The 25,168-nt window shown below is 37.2% G+C and overlaps 1 protein-coding gene across 2 annotated transcripts in view; it reads right to left on the reverse strand.

The window, feature by feature from the left end:
• Window positions 1-20,162: 20,162 nt before the first annotated feature.
• Window positions 20,163-25,168, reverse strand: part of ATF1 (activating transcription factor 1) — a 63,406-nt gene continuing 58,400 nt past the window's right edge. For both annotated transcript variants that reach the window (XM_065934421.1, XM_065934422.1), the window contains one exon: window positions 20,163-21,640. In XM_065934421.1, coding sequence (XP_065790493.1) covers window positions 21,496-21,640 — 145 coding nt within the window. In that variant the 3' untranslated portion in view covers window positions 20,163-21,495. The remainder of the gene's footprint in view (window positions 21,641-25,168) is intronic.

The following is a 25,168-nucleotide window of genomic DNA, read 5'->3' on the forward strand; positions in this document are numbered from 1 at the left end:
CTAGTCCTGTGGCCACTGCTGAGTTTTCCAAATTTGCTGGCATATTGAGTGCAGCACTTTAACAGCATCATCTTTTAGAATATGAAAGAGTTCAGCTGGAATTCCATCACCTCCACTAGCTTTGTTCATAGTGATGCTTCCTAAAGCCCACTTGACTTCGCATTCGAAGATGTCTGGCTCTAGGTGCATTGTTTCGTTTGTTTTTTCCCCTACCATTTACCTTTTTTTTCCCCCTCACCAGTCACCTAGAGACTTTTTGGAGTCCCTAGGTGAGAGTGATCACAGCATCATTTTTACCATGGTGGTGTGAATATGCACAATGTATTTACCTACATTGGAATCTATTATTGATGAACATTTGAATTGTTTCCAGAATTTTGTTTTTTTAACTGATACTGTTAAGAGTATGACTCCTGAGTTTCTTTGGATTATACACTACGTTGGGATTGCTGAGTCATGCAGAATATACACCGTCACCTTCTGTGAATATACACCATTACCTTCTTTGCATGTGTGTATGCTCTGTCGCTTCAATCGTCTCTGACTCTTTGAGTCCCTATGGACTGTAGCCCACCAGCTTTCTGTGTCCATGGGATTCTCCAGACAAGAATACTAGAGTGGGTTGCCATGCCCTCCTTCAGGGGATCTTCCCAACCCGGGAATTGAACCCACCTCTCCTGCATTGCAGGTAGAGTCTTTACCACTGAGCCACCAGGGAAGCCCACCACCTTCTCTAAATAATGCCAGATAGTTTTCTAAAGTGTACCAATATACTCTCCAATGACAACATGTAAAATTTCCCATTGTTTATATTATTGTTCAGTTCAGTTGCTCAGTCGTGTCCAACTCTTTGCGACCCCATGAACCGCAATGCACACCAGCTCCCTGTCCATCACCAACTCCCGGAGTCCACCCAAACCTATGTCCATTGAGTCGGTGATGCCATCCAATCATCTCATCCTCTGTCGTCCCCTTCTCCTCCTGCCCTCAATCTTTCCCAGCATCAGGGTCTTTCCCAATGAGTCAGTTCTTCGCATCAGGTGGCCAAAGTATTGGAGTTTCAGCTTCAACACCAGTCCTTCCAATGAACACCCAGGACTGATCTCCTTTAGGATGGACTGGTTGGATCTCCTTGCAGCCCAAGGGACTCAAGAGTTCTCCAACACCACAGTTGAAAAGCATCAATTCTTCAGCGCTCAGCTTTCTTTATAGTTCAACTCTCACATCCATACATGACCACTGGAAAAACCATAGCCTTGACTAGATGGACCTTTGTTGACAAAGTAATGTCTCTGCTTTTTAATATGCTGTCTAGGTTGGTCATAACTTTCCTTCCAAGGAGTAAGCGTCTTTTAATTTCACGGCTGCAATCACCATCTGCAGTGATTTTGGAGCCCCCCAAAAATAAAGTCAGCCACTGTTTCCACTATTTCCCCATCTATTTGCCATGAAGTGATGGGACCGGATGCTGTGATCTTAGTTTTCTGAATGTTGAGCTTTAAGCCAACTTTTTCACTCTCCTCTTTAACTTTCATCAAGAGGCTCTTTAGTTCTTCTTCACTTCTACCATAAGGGTGGTGTCATCTGCATATCTGAGGTTATTGATATTTCTTCCGGCAATCTTGATTCCAGCTTGTGCTTCCTCCAGCCCCACATTTCTCATGATGTACTCTGCATATAAGTTAAATAAGCAGGGTGACAATATACAGCCTTGACGTACTCCTTTCTGCTGCTTTTTAATTTAGCAGTCTTATGGGTATGAATTGAGGACTCATGGTTTCAATCTGCATTTTCCTGACTTTAAATGAATTTGAGTATTTGAATATGTTTTCATGTTTTCATCCTATATTTAAGGGACATTAATTATGTCATATTAAGTACCTGCTTAGGTCTTTTATGTGTTTGTCTTATAGATTTTGTTAATGCAGCCACTCGTCTTGTACTGTTTCCATAGTTTTGCCTTTTTCAGAATATCATATAATACATACATACAGTATGTAGCCTTTTCAGATTGGTTTCTTTTACTTAGCAATATGCATTTAACATTCCTCTATATCTTTTCATGACTTGAGATCTCACTTTTTTCTAGTGATCAATAATATTCTGTTATCTGGATATACCACAGCTTATCCATTCACCTATTGAAGAATAACTTAGTTGCTTGTAAGTTTTGACAATTAGGAATACATTTGCTATAAATACCTGTGTGTAGATATCTGTATAAACATAAGTTTTAAGCTCTTTTGGGCAAATATCAAACAGTGTAATTGCTGGATCATATGATGAGAGTATGTTTAGTTTTGTAAGAAATGGCCAAACTGTCTTTCAAACTTGCTGTACCATTTTAGTATTCCCATTAGCAATGAGTGTGGGCTCCTATTGTTCCACATTCTTACCAGCATTTGGTGATTTGGATTTGTCTATTTTAAAAGGTCAGTTTTCATTCTAGTCCCAAAGAAGGGCAATGCCAAAGAATGTTCAAACTACTGCACAGGTGCACTCATTTCACATGCTGGTAAGATTATGCTCAAAATATTTCAAGCTAGGCTTCAGCAGTACGTGAACTGAGAACTTCCAGATGTACAAACTTGATTTAGAAAAGACAGAGGAACCAGAGATCAAATTGCTAACATCTGTTGGATCATAGAGAAAGGAAGGAATTCTAGAAAAACATCTGCTTCATTGACTACACTAAAGTCTTTTGACTATAGATCACAACGAACTGTGGAAAAGTCTTACAGAGATGGGAATACCAGACCACCTAACCTGTCTCCTGAGAATCCTGTATATGGGTCAAGAAGCAACAGTTAGAACTGGACATGGAACAATGGACTGGTTCAGAATTGGGAAAAGAGTACGTCAAGGCTGTCTGTATATTGTCACCCTGCTCATTTAACTTATATACAGAGTATATCATGTGAGATGCTGGGCTGGATAAATTGTAAGCTGGATCAAGATTGCTGGGAGAAATACCAACAACCTCAGATATACGGATGATATCATTGTAATCCTAAAGGAAATCAACCCTGAATATTCACTGGAAGGACTGATGCTAAAACTGCAATACCTTGGCCACTTAATATGAAGAGCCAACTCATTGAAAAAGATCCTGATGCTGGGAAAGATTGAAGGCAAAAAGAAAAGAGGGCGGCAGAGGATGAGATAGATAGCATCACTGACTCAGTGGACATGGATCTGAGCAAACTCCGGGAGATGATGAAGAACAGGGAAACCTGGCTGCAGTCCCTGGGGTCACAAAGAGTTGGACACAACTTAGTGACTGAACAAGCACCACCCCCACTCTAATGGCAGAAAGTGAAGAGGAAGTAAAGAACCTCTTGAGGGTTAAAGGGGAGAGCCAAAAAGCTGACTTGAAACTCAGCATTCAAAAAATTAAGATCATAGTATCCAGTTCCATCATTTCATGACAAATAGAAGGGGCAAATGTAGAAGCAATGACAGAGTTTATTTTCTTGGGCTCCAAAATCACTGTGGATGGTAACTGCATCCATGAAATTAAAAAACGCTTGCTCCTTGGAAGAAAAGCTGTGACCAACCTAGAGGGTGTATTAAAAAGCAGAAAAGTTTTCAAGAGAGAACAAGATGGCAGAGGAATAGGTGGACATGACGTACATCTCTCTCCACGGATACATCAAGAATACACCTTCAGACACAGAAGCGCTTGCAGTACATCTACTGAGAACAGGTAGGAGTATCTGACCACTGGAAAAGAATACACAGAACCATGCAAAACTCGGTAGGATGAAGGAGCTAGGGGGAAAAACAGGGAGTGTTAGTAGGACTGGACGTGCCCTCGGCGGGTGGGGGAACTGAAGCAGGGATCTGATCCCCACATTAGAGCAATTGTCTGGGTCAGAGGAGAAGCATTTGAGGCTGAGAAACATAAAGCAGCTGGTCTGTGACAGCCTAAATGAAATGAGAATCAGACATCCTTACTACAGACATACGTACCCTGGACAGGGACGCAGGTCCCCTAGAAGATGCAGCAGCTGGGAGCTGGAGCATAGAGATAGTGGAACAATCCCAGGGCGAGGGCTGCTGTTGACTGCTTGGAGACGGACTGAGAGGACATGAGGGAGGAGATTGTGGTGGGAAGTGCCTATAGAGGAAAGCCAGGCAGTCATGGAAGCAGGGATACTGCTGAGTCATGCATAGGGGGTGGAGCCATCACCATAGCCTCTCTCTCCCCGCACATCAGCACCGGCAGCTGAACAACAGAGAGCCTGCCTGATGTGGGGAACAATAGAGTCGGACTCCATCCAGGGTGCCCCTTTAAGTGCCTGACACACTCCTCTAACTCCTGTGGCTGAGGCAGTCCGCATCCCTGCACACTTGGCACCACCAGGGTCCCTGCAACCCAAGCAGTTGCACCACCTCAGTACCTGGCCCTCACTGGAGCAGACCTGAGTTCTTCAAGGCAGCATCAGGAGCAAACCCCAGTGGACTACCCACATGCAGAGGTGGAGATAAAACCGCAGTTGAAACCCAGGGGCAGTGCAACTAAGGAAGAGGACCCAAAACCTTACCACCAGCTGTACAAGCTGCAGATTAAATCCACATGATCAACTAGTCAGACCATGTTGTCTATGGAATATATTAAAAAGACACTGAGAGCTCCCACAAAAGAAAATGCACTAGTTCTGACAGCTGTGGACATTGGAGGCAAGAACACACAGGAGTAGGACCAGATTATAGTCTGAGCTGCCCTCACAGCAGGTCCAGAGACCAGCGCAGTGTTGGAGGGCATCCTAGCGAGGTGAGGTGGACTGTGACTCCGTGAGGGAAAGGACTCTGACAGCAGAGGCTCAAGAAAAACATTTATTATTCTTATATTTGACTTGTTATGTAGTTTATTTGGATTTATTTTTGTTTTTTTCCCCCTCCCCTCTGTTGTAGTTGTTGATTTTATTAGCACTGTGAAATCTATTTACGCTTTTGAGATTTTTTTTTCAATCACACTGTTTATTTCTGTTATAAACTTCTGTCTCTATGTTGGCCTTTTGCACTTCTGTAGAGTTTTCCTTTTTTTCTCTCTTTTTTACTTAAATTTTTAAAACTTATTATTTTTTCTACATTTATTCCTTTGTTTGCTTTTACTACTGTTCTTTACCCCTTATTGTTAATCTTTAATATATATGTAAATATTCTTTATCTGCTTCTGTTTAGCTTTGCATTTCTATTTCTTTCTTTCCTTTCTTTTTCTCACCATATTAATTAGTTTTGCTTTCATTGCTTTATTCCCCAGTTGGTACCTTGCTTTAGTTTTGTTTTCCAGTTTGTGCTTTAGTTAGTTTTGTTCTTAACTGGTGGGTAACATTTTTGGTTTCCTTTGTTCACTGGGTCAATCTATTGTACTTTATTTTTGTAGGACTGTTTTGATTTTGCTTATGGGTTTATATGTATGTGTGTATAGTCCATTATTTTAATTATTATTTGCCTGATTTTGTAATTGCCATTTGTCTGGGGTTGTCTTTGGCTTCTCGTTTTTGGGTATTTATTTTAATCCCATTTAATGCCATAACAGACCACTTGTGGAATCTCTGTTCCTGGCCAGAGATTAAGCCCTGAGCCTTTGCAGTGGGAGTGCTGACTCCAAGACCCTAGACTGCCAGAGAACTCCTTACCCTAGGGAATGTTAAATAGTGAGAACTCCTACAAAGACAGCCACTATATATAAGGTCTGGCATCACCAACCATCAGTAGCACCCTGTGCAGGGCACCTCATCCAAACAGCAGACAAGGCAAAAACACAAACCCAATCGTCAGCAGACAGGATTACCACCTCACTCAGCCCTGCCCATCAGAGGAAAAAAAAAAAGCTCCCCTCCTTCCACCAGAACACAAGCACAAGTTACACCCTAATGAAACTTACACAAAGCACTGCACCAAACTTACAAGGGCAGAAACCAAAAGAAAGAAGGAATTCAACCTTTAAATCTGGAAAAAGGAGACCTCAAACACAGTAAGTTAAAAAAAAATAATGAAAAGGCAGAGAAATACTGCACAAATGAAGGAACAAACTAGAAACACACAAGTCCAAGTAAATGAAGAGGAAACAAGCAAACTACCTGGAAAAGAATTCAGAATAATGATTGTAAAAATGACCCCCCCCCCAAAAAAAAATGACCCAAAATCTTGAAAATGGAGAAAATGCAAGAATCAACAAAGACCTAGGAGAATTAAAGAATAAACATACAAACAACACAATTATTGAAATTAAAAATATTCTAGAAGGAATCAAGAGGATATCTGAAATAGAAGAATGTATGAGTGAGCTGGAAGACAAAATGGTGAAAATAACTGCCGAAGAGTAGAACAAAGTAAAAAGAATGAAAAGAACTGAGGACAGTCTCAGAGACCTCTGGGACAATATCAAATGCACCAACACTCAGATTATAGGGGTCCCAGAAGAAGAATAGAAAAAGAAAGGGTATGAGAACATTTTTGAAGAGATTATAGTTGAAAACTTCCCCAACATGGAAAAGGAAATAGTCAATCAAGCCCAAGAGATGCAGAGAGTCCCATACAGGATAAACTCAAGGCAAAACACACCAAGACGCATACTAATCAAACTAACAGAGATTAAATGCAAAGAATATTAAAAGCAACAAGGGAGAAACAACAAGTAACATACAAGGGAAACCCCATATGTTTAACAGCTGATCTTTCAATAGAAACTCTTCAGGCCAGAAGGGAATGGCAGGATATATTTAAAGTACTGAAAGGGAAAAATCTACAACCAAAATTACTCTTCCCAGCAAGGATCTCATTCAGAATTGATGGAGAAATCAAAACCTTCACAGACAAGCAAAAGTTAAGAGAAGTCAGTATCACCAAACCAGCTTTACAGCAAATGTTAAAGGGACTTATATAGTAAGGAAATACAAGAAGAGATAAAGATCTACAAAAACAAACCCCAAACAATTAAGGAAATGGCAATAGGAACGTATATATCAATAATTAAATGTAAATGGATTAAATGCTCCAACCAAAAGACACAGACTGGATGAATGGATACAAAACCAAGACCCATATATATGCTGTCTACAAGAAACCCACTTCAGATCTAAAGACACATATAGACTGAAAGTGAGAGGATGGAAAAATACATTCCATGCAAATGGAAATCCAAAGAAAGCTGGAGAGCAGCAATCCTCATAACAGACAAAATAGACCTTAAAATAAAGAAGGTTACAAGAGATAAGGAAGGACACTACATAATGATCAAGGGAACAGTCCAAGAGGAAGACATACAATTGTAAATATCTACACACTCAACATAGGAACACCTCAATACATAAGACAAACACTAACAAACATAAAAGGAGAAGTTGACAGTAACACAATAATAGCAGGAGACTTTAATACCCCATTTACACCAGTGGACAGATCATCAAAACAGAAAATTAATACAGAAACACAAATCTTAAATGATACATTAGACGAGATGTATTTCATTGATATCTTCAGGACATTCCATCCAAATGCAGAAGAATACACCTTCTTCTCAAGTGCATGTGCAATATTCTCCAGGATAGACCACATCTTGGGTCACAAATCAAACCTCAGTAAATATAAGAAAACTGAAATCATATCAAACATCTCTTCTGACCACAACACTACGAGACTAGATATCAATTACAAGAAAAAAAAGCTGTAGAAAACACAGACGTGGAGATTAAACAATATGTTTCTAAATAAGGAACAGGTTACTGAAGAAATCAAAAGGGAAATCAAGAAAAAACAAAATGAAATGAAATGGAACAAAACTCAAAACCTATGGGATGCAGTTCCAAGAGGGAATTTTATAACAATACAATCCTACCTCAAGAAACAAGAAAAACATCGAATAGATGACCTAACTTTACACCTGAAACAACTGGGAAAAGAAGAAGAACAACAGACCCCCCCCCCACACACACAAAATTAGCAGAAGGAAAGAAATCACAAAAGTCAGAGCAAAGATAAATAAAAAAGAAATGAAACAATAGTAAAGATTAATAAAACAAAAAGCTGGTTCTTTGAGAAGATAAACAAAATTGACAAACCTTTCACCAAACTCATCAAGGAAAAAAGAAGAATCAAATCAACAAAATTAGAAATGAAAAAGGAGAGGTTACAACAGACAATGCAGAAATACAAAGGATTATGAGACAATTACGAGCAACTATATGGAAATAAAATGGATAACCTGGAAGAAATGGACAGATTCTTAGAAAAGTTCAATCTTCCAAGACTGAACCAGGAAAAAATAGAAATTATGAACAACCTAATGACAAGTGCTGATATCAAAACTGTGATAAAAAAAATCTCCCAGAAAACAAAAGCCCAGGACAAGATGGCTTCACAGGTGAATTATACCAAACATTTAGAGAAGAGCTAATACCTATCCTTCTAAAACTCTTTCAAAAAATTGCAGAGGAAGGAACACTTCCAAACTCATATTACGAGATTACCATCACCCTGATGCCTAAACAAGACAAAGACGACACACAAAAAGAAAACTGCAGTCCAATGTCCCTGATGAACATCGATGCAAAAATCCTCAACAAAGTTTTAGAAAACAGAATTCACCAACACATTAAAAAGCTCATACACCATGATCAAGTTGCATTTATTCCAGGGATGCAAGGATTCTTCAATATGTGCAAATGAATCAGTGTGATATAACAGTAACACATTGAAAGATAAAAACCATATGATAATCTCAATAGATACAGACAAAATTCAGCACCCATTTATGATTAAAATTCTTCAAAAAATGGGCATAGAAGGAACCTACCTCAATATAGTAAAGGCCATATATGATAAGCCCAGAGCAAACATAATTTTCAATGGTGAAAAACTGAAGGCATCTCTTCTAAGATCAGGAACAAGATAAGGGTGTCCACTCTCACCACTATTATTCAACATAGCTTTGGAAGTCTAGACTACAGCAATCATAGAAGAAAAGAAATTAAAGGAATCCAGATCAGAAAAGTGGAGTGCTCCCTGTTTGCAGATGACATGATACTATACATAGAAAACCCTAAAGATATTATCAGAAAAATACTAGAGCTAATCGGTGAATTTAGCAAAGTTGCAGGATACAAAATCAATACACAAAAGTCACTTGCATTCCTATATACTAACAATGAAAAATCAGAAAGAGAAATTAAGGAATGAATCCTATTCACCATTGCAACAGAAAGAATAAAATATCTAGGAATAAACCTACCTAAGGAGACAAAGTAACTGTATACAGAAAATTATAAGACACTGATGAAATAAATCAAAGATGACATAAACAGATGGAGAGATATTCCATGTTCCTGAGTAGGAAGAATCCATGTTATGAAAATGACTAAGCTACCAAATGCAGTCTACAGATTAATGTGATCCCTATCAGATTACCAATCACATCTTCAAAGAACTAGAACAAAAAAATTTACAGTTCATATGGAAATGCAAAAGACTGAATAGCCAAAGCAGTCTTGAGAAAGAAGAATGGAGCTGGAGGAATTAACCTTCCTGACTTCAGATTATACTACAAAGCCACGGTCATCAAGACAGTATGGTACTGGCACAAAAACAGAAATATAGACCAGTAGAACAAGATAGAAAGCCCAGAAATAAACCCATGCATCTATGGGTAACTTATTTTTGACAAAGGAGGCAAGAATATACAATGGGGCAAAGACAGCCTCTTCAGTAATTAGTGCTAGGAAACCTGGACAGCTACATGTAAAAGAATGAAATTAGAACACTTCCTAACACCATACACAAATATAAACTCAAAATGGATTAAAGTCCTAAATATAAGACCAGAAGCCTTAAAACTCTTACAGGAAAACATAGGCAGAACACTTGATGACATAAATCAAAGCAAGATCCTCTATGACCCACCTCCTAAAGTAATGGAAACAAAAACAAAAGTAAACAAGTGGGACGTAGTTAAACTTAAAAACTTTTGCGTAGCAAAGGAAACTATAAACAAGGTGAAAAGACAAAATGGGAGAAAATAATAGCAAATGAAACAACTGACAAAGGATTAAACTCCAAAATATACAAGCAGTTTATACAACTCAATACCAGAAAAAGAAACAGCTCAATCAAAAAGTGGGAAAAAGACCTAAACAGACATTTCTCCAAAGAAGACATACAGATAGCTAACAAACACATGAAAAGATGCTCAACATTGCTCATTATTAGAGAAATATAAATCAAAACTATAATGAGATATCATCTCACACCTGTCAGAATGGCCATCATCAAAAAGTCTGTAAACAATAAATGCTGGAGAGGGTGTGGAGAAAAGGGAACCCTCTTGCACTGTTGGTGGGAATGTAAGTTGATGCAGCCACTATGAAAGATGGTATGGAGATTCCTTAAAAAACTAGGAATAAAACCACCATATGACCCAGCAATCCCACTCCTAGCCATTTACACTGAGGAAACCAAAAATTGAAAGAGACACATGTACCACAGTATTCACTGCAGCACTATTTACAACAGCTAGAACATGGAAGCAACCTAGACGTTGAACCGATGAATGGATAAAAAAGTTGTGGTACATATAGACAATGGAATATTCACATTTGAGTCAGTTCTAATGTGGTGACTGAACCTAGAGCCTATTATACAGAATGAAGTAAATCAGAGAGAGAAAGATAAATATCATGTACAAACACATATATATGGAATCTGGAAAGATGGTACTGATGAATTTATTTTCAAGGCAGCAGTGGAGAAACAGACATAGAGAACAGACTTATGGACACAGGGAGAGGGGAGGAGAGGGTGAGATGAATGGAGAGAGTAACATGGAAACTTACATTACCATGTGTAAAATAGATAGCCAATGGGAATTTGCCATATGTCTCAGGGAACTCAAACAGGGGCTCTGTATCCACTTAAAGGGGTGGGATGGGAGAGAGGTTCCAGAGGGAGGAGATGTATGTACACCTATTTCTGTGATGTTTGACACAAAACAACAAAATTCTGTAAAGCAATTATGCTTCAATAAAAAAAAAAAAGGCAGAGCCATTACTTTGCAAACAAAGGTTCATATAGTCAAATCTATAGTTTTTCCAGTAGTCATGTTCAGATGTAAGAACTGGACCAAAAAGAAGGCTGAGTGCCAAAGAACTGATGCTTTTGAATTGTGCTGGAGAAACTTTGAGAGTTCCTTGGGCAGCACGGAGATCAAGCCTGTCAATATTAAAGGAAATTAACCCTGAATATTCACTGGAGGAATTGATGCTGAAACTCCATCATGTCCTTTGGCCACTTGATGTGAAGAGCCAACTCACTGGAAAAGACCGTGATTCTGGGCAAGATTGAAGGCAAAAGGAGAAGGGAGTGGCAGAGGATGAGATGGTTAGATAGCATCACCAAGTCCATAGACATGTTTGAGCAAGTTCCAGGAGATGGTAGAGGACAGAGGAGCCTGGTGTGCTGCAGTCTATGGGCCGCAGAGTCTTAGCAACTGAACAATGATCGAGTGTGTTAGTGGAATCTCGTTTTTTAAAAATTAGTTCTTGGCTGCACTGGGTGGTCTTTGCTGCCTGTAGCCTTTCTCTAGTTGTGGAGAACAGGGGCTTTTGTTGTGGTGCGCAGGCTCTAGGTGTGTGGTCTTCAGTAGTTGTGGCACATGGGCTTAGATGCTCTACAGCATGTGGGATCTTCCCAGCCCAGGGATCGAACCTGTGTCTCTTGTCTCCTGCATTGACAGGTAGGTTCTTTACCACTAGCACGACCTGGGAAGCCCCTAGTCCTCTATTAGGTATGTCTTTTACAGATATTTTCTGTCAGTCTGTAGCTTTTCTTTTCATTGTCTTTCACAGAGCAGAAACTTTTATTTTTAATGAAGTCTAGTTTATCGGTTATTTCTTTCATGGATCATACTTTTGGAATTATTGCCAAACCCAAGGTCATCTAGATTTTCTCCTGTTTTTTTAAAAAATAGTTATTTATTTAGTTAACTGTGCTGGGTCTTAGTTACAGCATGTGGGATCTAGTTCCCTGACCAGGGATTGGACCTGGGTCTCCTGAATTGGGAGTGTGGGGTCCTAGCCCTTGGACCACCGGGGAAGCCCTCTTCTATGTTATCTTCTAAGAGTTTTATACTTTTGTGTTTTACATTTAGGTCTGTGGTCCATTTTGAGGTAATTCTTGTGGAGGATACAAGGTCTGTATCTAGATTCACGTTTTCCTTAATGTGGATCTCCAGTTGTTCCAGCATCATTTATTAAAAACACTGTCTTTGCTCCACTTTATTGCCTTTGCTCCTTTGTTGAAGATTAGTTGACTATACCTATGTAAGTCTGTCTCTGGGCTCTCTGTTCTATTCCATTGATCTGTTTGTCCTTTTGTGATATCATCTTGATTATTGTAGCTCTATGGTATATCTTTAAGTCAGGTACTGGCAGCTCTTCAACTTCGTTCTTTTCCTTCAATACTACGTTGTCTGTTCTGAGTCTTTTATTCTCTCTGTATAACCTTTAGAGTCAGTTAATATCCACAAAATAACTTGCTGGGGCTTTGACTGGGCTTGCTTTGAACCTGTAGAGCAAGTTTGGAAGAACTGCCGTCCTGACAGTGTTGTCTTTCTATCCATTGACGTAGAATACCTGTCCATTTATTTAGTTTTATTTGATTTCTTTTATCAAAGTTTTGTAGTTTTCCTCATATAGATCTTGTACGTATTTTGTTAGATTTATACCTAAGTATTTCATTTTGGGGAGTGTTAATGTAAATAGTAGTATATTTTTAATTTAAAATTCCAGTTATTCATTGCTGTTACATTTGAAAGCAATTGACTTCTGTATATTAACCTTGTATCCTGCACCCCTGCTGTAATCACTTATTAATTACAGGAGTTCCTTTGTCGAATCTTTTGGATTTTCTACATAGATTATTGTATCATCTGTGAGCAAAGAAAATTTCATTTCTTCCCTCTCAGTCTGTATACCTTTTATCTCCTTTTCTTGTTTTATTGCATTAGGACTTAACAGCATGGTGCTGAAAACTAGTGGGAATTCCCTGGAGGTCCATGGTTAGGATTGGGTGCTTTCACTGCCGGGGCCCAGATTCAGTCCCTGGGAAAGGAACTAAGATTCCACGAACCACAGAGCATGGCCAAAATAAAAAAAAAAGTCCACTCTTACCAGGTCTATTTAATACTGTACAAAAACTCCTAGGCAGTACAATAAAGCAATATAAAGACATACTTTAAAGAAAGATATAAAACTGTCTCTATTCACAAATGTCACTATCTAGATAGAAACCGCCCCCCATCTCCCAAGAAATCTGTTTTAAAAGCTCCTAGAACTACTAAGTACATTTAGTATGATCCCAGGACGAAATTTCTCTTTTCATATATTAGCCAAGAACAATTTAAACATTTAAAATCCCTATAAGAAAAAAGAAAAAGTAGTAATTAGGTATAAATCTAAAAAAATATGTACATGGTCTCTGCCAAAAAGTACTAAACAGTGAAGAAAAAAAAACCAAAGAACACTAAGTGGAGATATATTGTATTTATGGATTGGATGCCTCAATATTGTTCAGTTGTCAGTACTTCCCTAGTTGATCTATGTATATTTTTAACACAACCCCAGTCAAAGTCCTAGAAGGATCTTTTGTAGATAGAAACCAGCTGTTTCTAAAATTCATATAGAACGCAAAGGAACTAGAATGGCTAAAATAATTTTGGGGAAAAAAAACAAAAAATAAAACTTGAATTCATACCACCCAATTTTAAGACTTATTATAAAGCTATAGTAATCAAGACAGTGGTTTTATTGAAAGGATAGACACATATAGACCAATGGAACATAGTCCGTATCAAACCAACTCTTGGAAAATTTGTTGAAAGTGAAAGTCACTCACCTGTGTCTGACTCTCTGCAACCCCATGGACTATTCTCCAGGCCAGAATACTGGAGTGGGTAGCCTTTCCCTTCTCCAGGGGATCTTCCCAACCCAGGGATCGAACCCAGGTCTCCTGCATTGCAGGCGGATTCTTTACCAGCTGAGCCACAAGGGAAGCCCTCAAAATCTGTTGAGACTTACTTTATTGCCCATATTATATGGTTCTACTTTCATAAATAATACTTATGTGTTATTTACAGTTGCATTTTCTACATCAAATTTCATTGATTAAAAGATACATGTTTTCCACATTGAAACATCTCTGAAATGAAGTATGCATCTGGCCATTAATGGCATGGTATAGTTTAACTGGCAAAATGGCCTTTCCTTCTTAGTGGTACTTAAGATAATAGCTTGTCTTATAATCAGTGATGGCTTACAGATGATGAAATTCAGTATGTTAGGTCAAGTTTTTTCATTGTTCAAGTCTCTATATTGATTACTTTCCTGCTTTTTGAATCAATTATGAGAGAGGTACATTAAATTCTACTAAGATTATGAATTTTTCTCTCTTATTTCTGCATTTTGCTTAACATCTTGACCCTGTATGATTAGGTGCCTAGCAGTTTAGATGTATTTTTATCTTCCAAGTGAGTTTAAATACTTTTATAGTGACCATTTTGTCCCAAGTCATAATTTTTTATGTTCAACATAAACATAGCTGTACTATATTTATGCTTTGTGCTTTCTTTTGGCTAATAATTGGCTGATATAACCTTCCCCATGCTTTTACTTTCAACCTTGCTGTATCCTTATATTTTAGGGATATAAACAACATATAGCTGAATTTTGTTTTCTAATCCAACATGGCAATCTTTAATACTTAACTAAAATGCTCAGTGCATTTACATTTATTATGATTACTAATATGCATAGATTTCTTTAATTTTTTTTGGGGGGGGCAATTTGTCCTGCCTGTTTCTTTTGGATTAATGAGGTTTTTTTAGTGGGCATAGATTTCTAGATTTCTTACAACATGAAAAAAATGTAGTGAGAAGTAGAGGGGTCTTCCGATGTCCTCTGTCATTTTCCCAAGTAGTTTGAGCTTGTGAAACAAAATGTTTCATGTTTACTTAGTATCCTTCACTGAGCAGTTAATTCCTCAAAATTTTATTTGATTGCTTATTTATGATGGCAGTGGGTAGTGGGGAAAGAAATTATGTGACTTTTTTTTTCCTTTTTAAAATTCATTGCAGGTCTTTTTGTTTACTATTTTATCAACTAAGCCTAAGCTTTCTTGCACATCTTATGAATTAAAAAATAATTTTTTTCTTGGCAAGTATTTTTTTCAGAGATGATGGTAAATTCTAAGAATTGTCAGCTGAGAAAAAAAAAATTGCTCTCATATTCAGGTTTTTTCCAAAAGAAAGTATTACTTTATCATAGCTAAAATCCTAAATTTTCTTTGGTATGCTTGATCTTTCATTTGGGGAATTAAAGTACCATTTATAAATTTCTAAAAGAGATACTACAGTGTGATATGTTATTTATGGATTCATGTAGTAAACATAAAAACATGGACTGGTTCCATATTGAATTCATGATAGTGGTTTCCTTCAGGGAGATTGGACTAGGGAAAGAAAGATGAGTTTATCTGTGTATTTTTTCCTCTTCAGAAAATGGGCTGAAGTAAAGGCAACAAAATGTTAACATTTATTAATTCTGAATGGTGCATGTACAAGGATTTGATATGTTGTGTAGTTTTTTATGTAATTTTTAAAGTTTGTAAAACTTCTGTGATTTTCTAAAACAGAGGTTGCCATCTAGTGGACACATTTAAATAGAACTTTAAAAATCTTTGCTATTCGAGTGCAGAGATTCAGTGAAGCTTTTCAGACTTTCCAGCCCATGTTAAGAAGGTACGCTCTAGGTTAAGACCACAGACTTTGGAGTTGATCAAACTTGGGTCCAAACCCTAGTTTTGCTATTTACCATGTAACCCTGGGTAGAGTGACATTAGGTATAGAATTTGCCTGCAGTGCAGGAGACCTGGGTTCAATCCTTGGGTCAGGAAGATCCCCTGGAGAAGGAAATGGCAACCCACTCGTCTTCTTGCCTGGAGAATCCCATGGACAGAGGAAGCTTGTGGCTCAGCTGGTAAAGAATCCGTGGGTAGACCTGGCTTCGATCCCTGGGTTGGAGAGGGTAAAGGCTGGAGAAGGGAAAGGCTACTCATTCCAGTATTCTGGCCTGGAGAATTCCATGGACTGTATAGTCCATGGGGTGGCAGAGTCAGACACAACTGAGCGACTTTCACAGTCCATGGGGGTCGCAGAGTCGGACACGACATAGTGACGAACACAACAATAGAGCACTCCTTTAAACCAGGTAAGGACTGCCCTAGACTGGGGGTGCAGAAAAGCATAGGATGCATTCTCCCCTTCAAGTTTAAAATAAAGATGTGTGTTGTTGGGGGTAAGGGTATATGTGCTGTTTTATATTGAATGGTTAGAGGTTAGGTTTAAATCCCAGATCCCTAGTTATTAATACTCATATAACCTTCAGTTCAGTTCAGTTCAGTCGCTCAGTCTTGTCCAACTCTTTGCGACCCCATGAATCGCAGCACACCAGGCCTCCCTGTCCATCACAAACTCCTGGAGTTTACTCAAACTCATGCTCATTGAGTCGGTGATGCCATCCAGCCATCTCATCCTCTGTTGTCCCCTTCTCCTCCTGCCCCCAATCCCTCCCAGCATCAGGGTCTTTTCCAATGAGTCAGCTCTTCACATGAGGTGGCCAAAGTATTGGAGTTTCAGCTTCACTATCAGTCCTTCCAATGAACACCCAGGACTTAGCTCCATATAACCTTAGTTAGATATTAATATCATCCTGTGAGACTGGTACTTACCTAAGTTCCATAAGAGATAAAACTCTGCCTTGTTACTCTTCCAGTAATGCTTGGCATATAAAAGGCCTTCAATAAGTATCTTCTGAATGAATGTCTACTTTAATAGTTTCTTATGCATAGTAATTAATAAATAGTAGATATTAAGGAAACTATGAACAAAGCTAGTGGAGGTGATGGAATTCCAGTTGAGCTATTTCAAATCCTGAAAGATGATGCTGTGAAAGTGTTGCACTCAATACACCAGCAAATTTGGAAATCTCAGCAGTGGCTGCAGGACTGTTTCCAGTCCGGTCAGTTTTCCGGAAGAAATCCGGAAAGTTAATCCCAAAGAAAGTTAATGCCAAAGAATGCTCAAACTACTGCACAGGTGCACTCATCTCACACGCTAGTCAAATAATGCTCAAAATTCTCCAAGCCAGGCTTCAGCAATACATGAACCGTGAACTTCTAGATGTTCAAGCTGGTTTCAGAAAAGGCAGAGGAACCAGAGATCAAATTGCCAACATCCACTGGATCGTTGAAAAAGCAAGAGAGTGCCAGAAAAAAATCTCCTTCTGCTTTATTGACTATGCCAAAGTCTTTGACTGTGTGGATCACAATAAACTGTGGAAAATTCTGAAAGAGACGGGTATACCAGACCACCTGACCTGCCTCTTGAGAAACCTGTATGCAGGTCAGGAAGCAACAGTTAGAACTGGACATGGAACAACAGACTGGATCCAAATAGGCAAAGGGGTACATCAAGGCTGTATATTGTCACTGTGCTTATTTAACTTATATGCAGAGTACATAATGAGAAATGCTGGGCTGGAAGAAGCACAAGCTGGAATCAAGATTGCCGGGAGAAATATCAATAACCTCAGATAATGCAGATGACACCACCCTTATGGCAGAAAGTGAAGAACTAAAGAGCCTCTTGATGAAAGTGAAAGAAGAGAGTGAAAAAGTTGGCTTAAAGCTCAACATTCAGAAAACTAAGATCATGGCATCTGGTCCCATCACTTCATGGCAAATAGATGGAGAAATAGTGGAAACAGTGTCAGACTTTATTTTTTGGGGCTCCAAAATCACTGCAGATGGTGATTGCAGCCATGAAATTAAATGACACTTACTCCTTAGAAGGAAAGTTATGACCAACCTAGACAGCATATTAAAAAGCAGAGACATTGCTTTGTCAACAAAGGTCTGTCTAGTCAAGGCTATGGTTTTTCCAGTGGTCATGTATGGATGTGAGAGTTGGACTGTAAAGAAAGCTGAGCATTGAAGAATTGATGCTTTTGAACCGTGGTGTTGGAGAAGACTCTTGAGAGTCCCTTGGACTGCAAGGAGATCCAAACAGTCCATCCTAAAGGAGATCAGTCCTGAATCTCCTTGGAAAGACTGATGTTGAAGCTGACACTCCAGTACTTTGGCCATCTCATGTGAAGAGCTGACTCATTGGAAAAGACCCTGATGCTGGAAGGGATTGGGGGCAGGAGGAGAAGGGGATGACAGAGGGTAAGATGGCTGGCTGGCATCACCGACTTGATGGACATGAGTTTGAGTAAACTCTGGGAGTTTGTGATGGACAGGGAGGCCTGGCGTGCTGCGATTCATGGGGTCGCAAAGAGTCGGACATGACTGAACTCAATTTTGTAATAAATGTATATTTATATGTTAAAACATATATACTTATTGAAGGCAGCAAACTATCACATATATCCATCAGTTTTGAGGAAAAGGATCTCAACCATGAAATGGCAAAGACTTGGTCTCTAATCCTTGTGTTTGCTGTAAAGAAATGTACATGAATAAAAGGGGACTGAGTTACCAGAATCTCTTAAAAAAAAAAAAAATGGCCTAAACCTCCTTCAAATGACTCTTAAAGATTTCTGCCAAGGACTTCGCTGGTGGTCCAGTGGTTAAGACTCCACCCTTCCATTGCAGGGGGCATGGCTTCAGTCCCTAGTCAGGGAACTAAGATTCCACATGCTATTTTGCATGCTGTGGCCAAAAAGTATACTTCTGCGAAACACTCCCTGGAATGGGCTTCTGAATTCTACAACGTTGATTTAAGTGTTCCTTTACTTTCTTTATAGGAAAAAGTTTTGGGGGAAAAAAAGGCAATATTTATTAAAATAAAAAAACCAAATTTGAGTAACAGTAAATATGATTACTGCAATTAGACTGATATACTTTGACATTTTGTTTTACTATAACCTATGACTTCTCCTTTAACTTAGTCAAATTCACTCAGTTTGTATCATTTCAGCATCTGGGAATCTGAATTGCAATTATAACAACTTTATAATTTCAAGGCATAATATATGTTTTAACTGGAGAAAAACAGGTTTAGCCAGTAACTTTAAAATAGTAATTGCTGAATGAAAAAACAAATATGGTAAGATTTCTGAAGCTTTAACATATGTCCATTCTTCATGATCTAGTCAACAAGGGATTCTCCAGTCAAAGGGATTTTTAAAAAAAATCTTTATATGCTCAAGGATGCATTTGTGGGCAGTAATGTTATTTCCATCAATGTAACAAATTAGTAAGTTGATAGTTTATTTATAAATTCAATAGTAAATTGAACTAAGGAAATAATTTCATTGGTCTCTCAAACTTTTGAAATCTTAATTTCAGGCTTGTAGTATAATCACCTTTAAAGTGTTATAAGCCTCATAAATTGGTATGCATTTATGGACTCCTCAGTGGCTTGTCCATGCCTGTTACATACAGCTTAACTACATAACGTGAACCAGTGAGCAAGACCCTACACCAGAAATGTGTAGGTTGTGGAGAGTTTACAATATTTGAGTATGTTCAGGTGCTAAGGCACTAAGAGCTAGGCTACTGGAGCCAAATGTAACATCCACCCAATAAATTAACTTTTAAAACACTTTTGATATAACCCACTGACCCCATACCTCCTAATATTCTTTAGCCTGATGGGCCACTGTTTTGAGACTCAGGCTTTAGGCTAGTGATAGAAGTAATTCCACTGGTGTTCAGATTTTTCTTTCTTTTCATAAACTGACAAAGCAACAAAAAAAGTAGCATTTTTAAAAGATCAAGAAAAAGTCCCATTCTAAAAGACCCTGACCCTGTTAATGAAAAATTTTATTAGAATTAATTTATCAATTAAAATTTCTACATGACAGGCCCCTTAAACCATGTCCTAAAAACTTGTAGAACAAAATATTTACTATCTTTATTATAAGTGGTTCTGACTGAAGCAAAACACAAACATATCCCCTTCTTAAAATAGGTTGTGCAGCCCAGATTTGTAAATTTATCATTTCAAAACTAGGAATGCACTAGTTAGTATAATTAACAAAATGGTTATCAGGAAGCTTGTCATTCATATATCAAGCAGTATATTTTATATTCAGCAAACTTAATTTTATCAAATGTCCTTTAATTTCATACACAACAATATGATACATATTGTATAAGAAGCGCACAATAGTTTTGCAGTACAATTTCAAAGTGTATACAAATTGGAATATAGAGGTTGAACATTGGTGTGCTGACAGCATTTTTGAACTTTGGATAAACTGCATACAAAACTTACAATTCAAATATTAGCCAATCTGGAAACTTTACTTCCCATAATATAAAAATGATACTTTGAGATGCAAAATATTTTTTACTAACTATATAAACATTTAAAATAATCATTAAAACTTAACTTTAGAATTTATAAAGATTAGCTATAAAAATATATTGGCAGTCACTTTTCTTATAAAGGTACCATTCACTACATTACAAAATAGTCTCTAACATAAAATTGCCTTAGTAACTGTATTTAGAATCTGATAAACCTTACATTAAACTGATTATAAAATCCTCTTGGAAAACTTTGGTATGCATCTTCAGGTTTTTAAAATACTCTATCTTAAGGGCCTGTAAACATTCCATTCTATTAAAGCACAACAGAATAAGTAATGTATATTCAACTGCATACAGAATATAGAATCAAAAAACAATTTATTAAATATCTGTAGAAAATCACCATTCCCAGAGTAACCAAAAAACTATTTAAAAGTATCAAACTTTTAAACAATTCTTTTTCCATTCTGATAAAAAATGTTACAAAATCATCATACTCCATTCATGTACCTTAGATGTCTTTTAGGACAAGGCCTCAAAAATTGTTAACCTAGTCTCAAAACCCCTCCTGAGTCCAATGAACAGACTTTTAAAAACCCATTTGAGACCTGACAACAGAACAAGTATATATAATCAAGATACATAATTTATATATTAGTTATGTATTAGCTTTTCTTTTATATTTGCAATGTAGAATTTATTGGCAGAAACAGAACACACACACACAATTGAAAAAAGATAAATTTTAGGAAACAGAAATGCAAACCTGTAAGAGTAAATTGATTTATTTTAAAGATTTGATTTACCAAATTTTTTATCTGCCGTTTTTGGAATATTGGCAACTATTGTTATTTAGAAAATTCGAATTGGTGAAAGTTCATTTCACATGTTTCTTGAGTATGTTTAATTTTTACAGAGCTTCCAGTTGTGCCAGTAACTTTCTTGAGGTCTTTTTCCACTTTATCCTCTGTCACCAGATCTCTCACGTAAGGTATTTCTCTTTGAGTTGTAAAAACCTAAATAAAAAGCTTCATTTTTGACCTTTTAATTCGTGAAACTCCACTAAAAAGAAATCCATCTAATTTTTAGGCAAGTCCACAAAAATATTTTCTTTCTTAAGAATCAAACACTTTTATTAGAATAAAGATCCTTCAAAGTTTTTAACTCTTCTATTAGAGTTTTGTTTTGATTTTCCAGAACTGCGACTCGATTTTCCAAGCATTTCACATATTCTTTCTTCTTTCTGCGACATTCTCGAGCAGCTTCTCTAAATATAAGCATTAAAAACCAATGTTAGAAAAAAGTTCAAATTCTTTAAATGGTAAATGTGTGCTCTGTGTGTGTACTACATCGCTTCAGTATTGTCTGACTCTGCGACCCTATGAAATGTAGCCCGCCAGGCTCCTCTGTCCATGGAATTCTCCAGGCAAGAATACTGGAGTGGATTGCCATTCCCTTCTCCAGGGGATCTTCCTGACCCAGGGATCGAACCGGCATGTATTACGTCTATTATGTCTAAGCTGCATTGGTAGGCAGCTTCTTTACCATTTGTACCACCTGGGAAGCCCAGATGAAAAACGCTAGAAAAAAGTTCACATTCTTTAAATGGTAAATGCACTTCAGTAATCTCCCCTGGTCATCCTTTTTTCCCCCTCATTAAAAAAAATTAAGGTATCATCTATATACAGTGAAACACAATGATCTTAAGTGCAGAATTCAATTCACTATGGCAAATGCATATACCTATATAACCCACACAACCATCAAGACAGACATTTTTATTCTCCCAGAAGTCCCCCTCATGCACATTCTCCCCAAGCAACCACTTGTTTTGATTTTTTTCATCACCAAAGATGAAGTTTTTCCTATTCTATAACAGAACTTCCTTCAGACAACAGTCATACAGAGTGTACTCTTGTGTCTGGTCTCCTGTCACTCAGTGTATTTCTGAGGTTTATCCATACCCCACTGTATGGATATCATTACAATTTGTTGATCAATTCTGTTGATCCATTTACTAGTTTTAGCTGCTACGCATGTCCTTGTGCCAGTCTCTGAGAACATATGTCCCATTTCTCTTGGATAAACACCAAGAAGTGAAATGTATGGGTCCTCTGGTTAACTCTGGACATATAAATCCCCTAAATTTCAACTTTCAGTTATAAACAATGCTTTGATACTCAGTTTTGTACATGTCCTGTTAGAACATTTCTATGGATTTTCATTGAAGTTTTATATACAGATACAACAAGTATTTAAAATTTTTTTTTGAACTAAAAACTGAAGATATTATCTGCAACTTGCTTTTTTTTTTTTTACACATACTATTTTAATGATGTCTCTATACTGGTACACAGTTCTTTTTCACGTAGACATTTCACTGTTAATTTTCACTTCCCTAACTGCTAGTGAAACTGAACATCTTCAGAAGTTTAACGGTCTCCTCTGGATCTGCTCTTATTTATTTGCCTGTTTATTCATACTTTTTGCCTATTTTACAGTTAGAAATCACTAGAAAGACACACACCCTAAGAACTCTCCGTGAATCATACATACTGACCCATTATCTGTTTCTACATTATTTTCTAATCTACCACTTGATTTCTGATATTTTTATTTCTTATATGATAAATTCTCTTTTTTAGTCTTTTTCTTGGCTTAGATTAAAAACTGCCATGCAATATATTTCTAAATTTTATTTTCAAGATTTTATTGCTTAATTTTCAGAGTTGTCTTTAATCCATCTGTAATTACTTCTGTATGTGGTATAAATTAGGAGTTCAATTTAATTTCCTTCTGGATGTGGAGTTGTGTATCATTTCAAAAACATTTTCAACTTTTTTTCAGTTGGGTTGTTATTAATTCAGATGATCTTTATATTTTTTCAAAGAAACCTTTTTTGGGGGGGCAGATATGTTCCAAATATCTTCTGTAGGTTTGAAGCTTATATTTTCAGTCACTTTCTTTTAATGAAAAGAAGTTATTGATTTTAATGAAGATTCATCAATCTTTCACATTAATTTTTTATGTGTGTGTTATTTTAAGGAATCTTGCCTACACTTGAAACTGTGAGATTATATATTTTCAACCTAAAAGTTTTTAAAATTTCACCTTTCACATACTCTTTAATTCATCTGATATGGTGTGAGGAAGAAATTAGAAATTTTTTGACATAAAATAACTATCCTGGCACCATTTATTGGAGTCCCTCCTTCCCTCAATAATCTGTCCTACCAAGGTTTCATGTATTCACAGATGTGTTTCTGAGCGCTCTACTCTATTTCACTAGTGATTTTGTCTACCTCAATGCCAGTATCACATTATTTTAATTACCACGGTTTAAACAAGATTTGATTATCTCCTCACCTTATTCTTGCCTGGAATATTTTGGCTGCTCTTGACCCTTGATTATCTCCTCACCTTATTCTTGCCTGGAATATTTTGGCTGCTCTTGACCCTTTTTACTCTTCTATAAATTTTAGTATCAACTTGTCAAGTTCTTCAAACAACCTGTTTGGGTTTTGATTGGAACTGCACTGAATCTATGGATCAATTGGGAAAAAATAGTCATCTTTGTAATACTGAGTTTCCATATCTGTGGACATAATATATTCCTCCATTTATTTATTAGATCTCCTTTAATGTCTCTAAAAACATAATATTTTCCATAAATGTCCTGGACATCTTTTGTTAGATTTATTCTCATATATTTCATTTATTGATAATATATTTTAAATAATTATTTACCAAACTCTTTTTTGCTGATGTGAAGAAGACAGTTGATCTTTGAAACTGATTTTATATCTAGTAACCTTATAAATTCATTACTTACAGTAACCTTTCTCTAAATCCATTTTGGTTTTTTTTAAATCAGGCAATCATACAAAAAATAGTAACAGCTTTCATTTTCTTCATTTAAATCCTTGTAATATCCCCCCCCCTTTTTCCTGATTTACTAAACTGGCAAGGATTTCCAGTACAGTGTTGAAGAGAACTGGTTCTTTTTCATTTCTAAAGAGTTTGCAGATTATTCTCCTGGATATTCTAAGCAAATGAATATATCTTTGTTAAAATTAAAGTAACAGTTTACTTCTCCAATTTTTATCATTTTTATAGTCTCTTGATCTTTGATGATTTTCAATAACATTCTTAGAAAAGAATATGAAAACCATGCTTCTTTCCGTCTCTCTCATTAGATAACTGAAGACTTCGCAACACTCATTCTGTTGTCTGCTCTTTCTGCTGACTCTTGCTTCTAAAAGGCTGTGTGGTATTCCTCAAGACTCTGGACCCTAAAACCTGGACCCGTGAATTTAAATCCTACCTTTTATCACTTACTGGGCAGTGTAACCTTGGTCAAGTAACTAGACTTCTCTAGGCCTCAGTTTCCTCAAGAAAATGGAAATAATTTTTTGTGAAAATGGTTTAAGGGCTTGGCATATATAATGGAGGCCTAATTCTTTGGATATTCTGATTTTTCAACTTATATTTGTTAGAACTCAATGTGCAGGAATTCTTTAGACCCTGTGTTGAGGTTGCTTTCTCCAAGCAATTGGGGCCCTATGAACCCTCATCCATTATTTATTTATCCATTTTTTTGGACTGCATTGGATCTTTTGTTGCTGTGCGCGGGAGTTACTCTCTAGTTGTGGTGTGTGGGCTTCTCGTTGAGGTGGTTTCTCTTGTTGCAGAACACAGCTGTAGGGCGCGCAGGCTCAGTAGCTGTGGCACACAGGCTTAGTTGCCCTGCAGCACATGGGATCTTAGTTCCTAGACCAGGGATTGAATCAATGTC

This window comes from Muntiacus reevesi, chromosome 4 (assembly GCF_963930625.1).
Source record: "Muntiacus reevesi chromosome 4, mMunRee1.1, whole genome shotgun sequence".
NCBI lineage: Eukaryota > Metazoa > Chordata > Mammalia > Artiodactyla > Cervidae > Muntiacus > Muntiacus reevesi.